A 6,858-nucleotide genomic window follows, 5' to 3' on the forward strand; every position below is an offset into this window, starting at 1 on the left:
CTAACCCTAACCCTCACCATCTACTGCCTAGCAATAACCCTCACCATCTACTGCCTAGCCCTAACCCTCACCATCTACTGCCTAGCCCTAGCCCTCCCCCTAGCCTACTATCTTACCCTAACCTCTACTGCCTAATCCTAGCCCTCCCTCTAGCCTAATGCCTAACCCTAACCATCTACTGCCTAGCCCTGGGCCTCCCCTAGCCTAATGCCTTACCCTAACATCTACTGCCTAACCCTAGCCTAATCCTAGCTATACCCCTAGCCTAATCCTAGCTATACCCCTAGCCTAATCCTAGCTATACCCCTAGCCTAATCCTAGCTATACCCCTAGCCTAATCCTAGCTATACCCCTAGCCTAATGCCTAGCGCTACCCCTAGAATAGTGCCTAGCACTCCCCTAGCCTAGTGCCTACATCAAGCCCTCCCCTAGCCTAATGCCTAGCTCTACCCCTAGACAAGTGCCCAAACCTAGCCCTCCCCTAATCTAGTGCCTAAATCTAGCCTTCCCCCTAGTTTAATGACTATCCCTAGCCCTCACCATCTACTGCCTATCCATAACCCTCCCCTAGCCTAATGCCTAACCCTCACCATCTGCTGCCTAACCCTAACCCTCACCATCTACTGCCTAGACCTAACCCTGCCTAGCCCTAGCCCTCCCCCTAGCCTAATGCCTAACCCTCACCATCTACTGCCTAGCCCTAGCCCTCCCCTAGCCTAATGCCTTACCCTAACCTCTACTGCCTAACCCTAGCCTAATCCTAGCCCTCCCTCTAGCCTAATGCCTTACCCTAACATCTACTGCCTAGCCCTAGGCCTCCCCCCTAGCCTAGTGCCTAACCCTAACAATCTACTGCCTAACCCTAGCCTAATCCTAGCTATACCCCTAGCCTAATCCTAGCTATACCCCTAGCCTAATCCTAGCTATACCCCTATCCTAATCCTAGCTATACCCCTAGCCTAATGCCTAGCGCTACCCCTAGAATAGTGCCTAGCCCTCCCCTAGCCTAGTGCCTACATCTAGCCCTCCCCTAGCCTAATGTCTAGCTCTACCCCTAGACAAGTGCCCAAACCTAGCCCTCCCCTAATCTAGTGCCTAAATCTAGCCTTCCCCCTAGTTTAATGACTATCCCTAGCCCTCTCCTAGCCTAATGCCTAAACCTCATCATCTACTGCCTAATCCCAGCCCTCCCCCTAGCCTAGTGCCTAACCCTCACCATCTACTGCCTAATCCCAGCCCTCCCCCTAGCCTACTACCTAGCCCTAGCCCTCCCCCTAGCCTAGTACCTGCATCTAGCCTTACCCCCTAGCCTAATGAATATCCCTAGCCCTCCCCTAGCCTAATGCTTAGGGACACGGTGCTACGTTATGGTGTCAATGTCGTCTGTGTCGACATTCAGGACAAAAACGTGAAAAACCCCATGTCGACCTTTTGACTGTTGACCTTCCCCATGTCAATCTAATGTTTGTTTCGACCTAATGACCCTGTCGACCTAACCCCATGTTGACCTTCAGTCATGTCGACCTTGATGCATGCCCACTTTCAATGGTGGACCTTCCTCTTGTCGACCCTATGACCCGAGTATAAGGTGTGTGCCGTAGATATATCTCATGCAATCTGTCACATAATATATATCAGAAAATGGTTCCGGTTGACACCAAAAGGTCGACGTACAATAGTTTATACTTTACCATCCATGTGGACTACAATCGAGCGAAGCGGGCCACGCGAGGGAACCCGTTACACTAATTGGGGGTCCATGTTGACAGGTGTGACCGACACAAAAACAATATAAAAACGAATTGTCAACCTTTTTTCATGTCGACGTTTTAAGCCTGCCGACCATTTCACAGCCATACACAAACAAACAATATTAAAGGGTCATACAGTATATCACATTACTCAGCACAGTCTCCACGTGCGTCATAGTCTCGCTGCATTGTGGCTACGATTATTGGGGGCTCATTCATGCCATGCACCCCACACCCGTCCCTGCGACACGGGGTGCCACAACGGGTTACTGCCACCTGAAGACTGCGGTAGCTAACACCGGGAACACTTTGCATTCTGGATCCTGGTAAATCTGGCAGCATGGAACCTCCCCACAGAATCCTATGTAGAATGCAGTTAGCGCTGACCCCATGCCGACCCCGCTGACCGCAGTGCCCCACAATTCTAGGGGCATCCGAGCAGGGTGGCTGGCGGTCACACAATCAGCATTCCCTACCTGCAGCCTGGCAGTGAGTGGTTGCCAGCATGCTGATTGGTCAATGGCTGGACATAAACATCTATACAGTATAAATATACATTGGGGTGAGAGGATACAGACAGCAGAACCCCCGTATTCAGGGAACTGTGTCGCGGCTCCTCCACGTCGCGGATGTGCTGAGACGAAGACATAGCTGTAGCTGTCTCAGAAAAACAGAATGTGGTCCATCAGGCGGGTTCTAGGTAATCAGGGGATGTACTAAAGCAGGAATGTGGTAGGGCTCTGACATGGAGGGTAACTGCCTATAGAAAAGATACAAATGGATCCCTCCCAGCATGCTCTGGGGCAGCTGTGTCCTTCTGCGCACACGACGATGGACTCCCGGGACCAGCGCACATTGTAAGGGGTGATATTGTCAGAGCTGCGTTGTACGTTACTAAACGGATATGTTCGTACATATCTGATTAGTATCAGCGTGATGTGTGGTGGAGCTTCCTGGGCAGCGGGGACATATACGATATATCATATCCGGTCCTTTTGCATACGATATATCATATGTGATACCGTTCCTGAGTCGGAGGTTGGACGTGCAGCAGGTCCGACTTTGATCGGATGACAAACGCCTCCGATTTGACCACTTGTCTCCAGATTTCTCGGCCCGATCCGTCAGAATCAGATGAAAAGAGGCCGTTGGGACAATTGGGGGCTTTTATGGGTGGATTGAAGCACGAGACTCATCCCCACCAGCCGAAGCAGCTAACCCCCCCGATGGCCAGATCAGTGAACCCAGAATATTAAACCTATATAAAAATCCTGATTCCCTGACCTTGACCAAAAGTAGTCAGGATTGACAAGTTAGGGATTCTTCACATATTTCATTGCCCCAATTCTCTATTCTATTCTCCCTCCATGTCCTAGTGGATGGAAGGGCATGAAATACCGCCTACCGACACATGTTGGCTTAAAAAACAACCATGAAAAACTCATGTCGTTCTTTTAACTGTCTACCTAGCCATTGTCGACATAATACCTAAACCACCACTACAACATATACATACCATACATTTTCTGGGGATCCAGGTGACTCACAGACAATGTCTAGGACAACAGTCAATAGGTCAACACAAAAATGTCGACACCGACAACAGGTCAACTCGACCTTATTGAAGTAAACCTATTAATTGTCAACAAAGGTCTGTGAGTTATACCACATTACCAGGGAAGTCCAGGAACAGAACCATTTTCTCCCTCATGGAGAGGGTCAGGTAGGCAAGTATGCAGACTAGCTTTCGAAGCATTTGCTTTGAGTGGGCTTACTAGTCATCTATATATGTCTAGTGTTCGTCCGTGTGCCTCCGAAACACTGCCATCTGTTGGCAGCGAGTGAAACTACATCTCTTTCTCACACATGCACAGAGGCAATCACAAGGTAGGAGACTTGCTATCGAAGCATTAGCTTTAAGCAGGCTTACTAATATATATACAATATATATAAAAGGCTAAATCCGCCTCACATTTTTTAGGTAAAGTACCACCAGTGACCACTAGAGGCCACTGGATGGACCAAATTACTCACAGAAAGTGAAAGCAAAACGATTTGATTCAAACTTGCTGGATATGGGCACAGGGAGCTGAGAAGACAGAGATTGGGGGTAGGAACAGATAGGGACTAAGCCGTCATTTTGACGAGAATTGAACTAGTAGATAGAGATTTGAGACAGAAATGTACATTTCAGGGTCGGGCTACCTTTGAACATGAGATATGGAATTTCTGGCAGAGCTACCCGGCGGCAGGAACCACATCTGGGGGTCGAGGAATAAAACTAGAAATACTAAATCTTCAGTATAAAAGTGTGAGTAGTCCTTACCTTAACAAACAAGGATATGTCGTGGTCCTGAAGTATCGTATTGTCCTCTAATGGGGTGTCGGGGCTGACTGCTTGGGCCACACCATTTTCTCTGATCACACCTCCATCGGCCTTGCCTAGGCCACCAGCAGGAGTAACTGTCTGGGTCTCCTCTGGTGTTATGGCTCGTCCTTCTTTAGCTATGGTAGTGTGGTCCTCAGATCCCTGCTCAGTGGACTCTTCCAGGACAGGACTTTCTTCAATGACATCTCCAGATGGTTTGAATGAATTCAGTTGTCCTTCTGTCACAGGTTCAGCTATTTCCTCTGACTTCTGGTTTGCACTGTCCTCCTCCTGATCTGCACTTTCTCCCTGCACCAACTCCCCACCAGTTTCATCCCCATTTTCTTCTCCTAACTCACTTTCCTCATCTTCCAGATTTCCGATTAAAGTACCTGCTTCCTCAGCACCAAGTCCTGTAGCTACATCTACATCTACTGTCTCCTCTTCAGCATTTTTACCTGGTTCTACCTGATCAATAGCTCCATCACATACACCCTCTCCTGGTTCTACCTGTCCAGCTTTCTCTGCAGCACTACTCTCTGGTTCTTCCTGCTCTGCAGCTCCAGCTTCTGTCACCTCTCCAGTACTACTCTTTGGTTTCACCTGCTCTGTAGCTCCAGTTTCTGTCACCTCTCCAGCACTTCTTTGTGGCTCTACCTGCTCTGTAGCTCCAGCTTCTGTCACCTCTCCAGCACTACTTTCTGGTTCTACCTGCCCTGTAGCTCCAGCTTCTGTCACCTCTCCAGCACTACTCTCTGGTTCTACCTGACCTGCAGCTCCAGCTTCTGTCACCTCTGCAGCACTACTCTCTGGTTCTAACTTATCTGCAGCTCCAGCTTCTGTCACCTCTCCAGTACTACTCTCTGGTTCTACCTGCTCTGTAGCTCCAGCTTCTGTTACCTCTCCAGCACTACTATCTGGTTCTACCTGCTCTGTAGCTACAGCTTCTGTCACCTCTGCAGCATTAGTCTCTGGATCTAACTTATCTGCAGCTCCGGCTTCTGTCTCCTCTGCAGCACTACTCTCTGGTTCTACCTGACCTGCAGCTCCAGCTTCTGTCACCTCTCCAGTACTACTCTCTGGTTCTACCTGCTCTGTAGCTCCAGCTTCTGTCACCTCTCCAGCCCTACTATCTAGTTGTACCTGACCTGCAGCTCCAGCTTCTGTCACCTCTGCAGCACTACTCTCTGGTTCTACCTGCCCTGTAGCTCCAGCTTCTGTCACCTCTTCAACACTACTTAAGGGTTCTACCCACCCTGTAGCTCCAGCTTCTGTCACCTCTCCAGCACTACTATCTGGTTCTACCTGACCTGCAGCTCCAGCTTCTGTCACCTCTTCAGCACTACTCTCTGGTTCTACCTGCCCTGCAACTCCAGCTTCTATCACCTCTCCAGCACTACTCACTGGTTCTACCTGACCAGTAGCTCCTTCCTCTGCTGCCTCCTCTCCAGCATAACCTCCTTGTCCAACTTTTTCTGTAGCCCCTTCCTCTCCCTGCTCCACAGTTTGTTTTTCATCTGTCTTATCTGCTTCTTCTGTACCTTCACCATGATCCCCCTCCTTCTCCTCGTCCTCATCACTACTGGATGTCCCTTCACTGCTCTCACTACTGCTCTGTTTCTCATCCTCCTTCTCGCCCTGGTCCCCTGTACCTTCCTCTGTACTACCTTTGTCACCTGTATTGTTCAGGTTAGGATCTCCCTGTCCCTGTTCTTGGCCCCCCTCTGCTGAGGATTCATCACTGCCAGGGGATCCTATGACTGTAACCTGCTCTCCTACTGCAGGGCTAATCCCCTCCTGCTTCCCCCCTGAACCCTCCTCTACATTGGGGTGCACAGCACCCTGCTTCTCCCCTGCACCCTCCTCTACATTGGGGTGCACAGCACCCTGCTCCTCCCCTGCACTCTCCTCTACATTGAGGCTCACAGCACCCTGCTCCTCCCCTGCACTCTCTTCCACATTGGGGTGCACAGCACCCTTCTCCTCCCCTACACTGGGATGCACAGCACCCTCCTTCATATCGGGGTGCACAGCACCCTGCTCCTCCTCTCTACTTTCCTCTACAATAGGATGCACAGCACCCTGCTCCTCCACTGCACCCTCCTCTACATTTGGTATGAAATTCCCTGGCTTCGCACTGCCATCATGCGCTTGTATGTGAGAGCCCATTGTGTTACCTCCATCTCCCCGACAGCCATTGGTCAGCCCCAGCTTGTCTGCCCCCTGCGCTGCGTCGGTTACTCGGTGCACGCTGTCCATGTGCTGCAGGTCGGACAGCTGCTCCCCAGCTACTCCGGCCTCTGCCATACTGCTCCCGTGTCACTAGCGGTCTGTGCCTGCCTGCCTGCCCCGGCTTCTCCTGTGACTATGGCGACCTGGATAAGTGCAGGATTACAGCCTTCCAGCCTGGGCTCTGCAAATCCTCTGAGTGTGTCCCTCTCCCGGGCCATCACCACGCCTTGCACCCCTCCCACTGGTACCACAAGGCCCCGGGACCGGGTGGAATTCCCTAAGTTGTGCTTTTGTGCAGGTCACATTGCAAAGTAATCACTGGCTGCAATCATTATGGCAGGGACTGGGGAATACGTCACTCACTATACTACAGTATATGGCAGGGTGCCTGCACATCCATCCCTGCCTGCAGCCACACCACTCTCCCAGCATGTTACCTCTGTGCTCTCTAGTAATAGGTCACTAGTAACAGACAGCAGCTGAGGAACTACAAATACCAGTCTCTGG

At 50.7% G+C, this 6,858-nt stretch overlaps 1 protein-coding gene across 1 annotated transcript in view; it reads right to left on the reverse strand.

Moving 5' to 3' along the window:
- CLIC6 (CLIC family member 6) overlaps positions 1 to 6,621 on the reverse strand; it is a 29,167-nt gene extending 22,546 nt beyond the window's left edge. Inside the window, exon 1 of the mRNA XM_083171758.1 lies at positions 4,078 to 6,621. Coding sequence (XP_083027884.1) covers positions 4,078 to 6,426 — 2,349 coding nt within the window. The 5' untranslated portion in view covers positions 6,427 to 6,621. The remainder of the gene's footprint in view (positions 1 to 4,077) is intronic.
- Positions 6,622 to 6,858: the final 237 nt, after the last annotated feature.

The sequence above is a fragment of the Crinia signifera genome, chromosome 2, assembly GCF_055691185.1.
Source record: "Crinia signifera chromosome 2, ASM5569118v1, whole genome shotgun sequence".
NCBI classification, from domain to species: domain Eukaryota; kingdom Metazoa; phylum Chordata; class Amphibia; order Anura; family Myobatrachidae; genus Crinia; species Crinia signifera.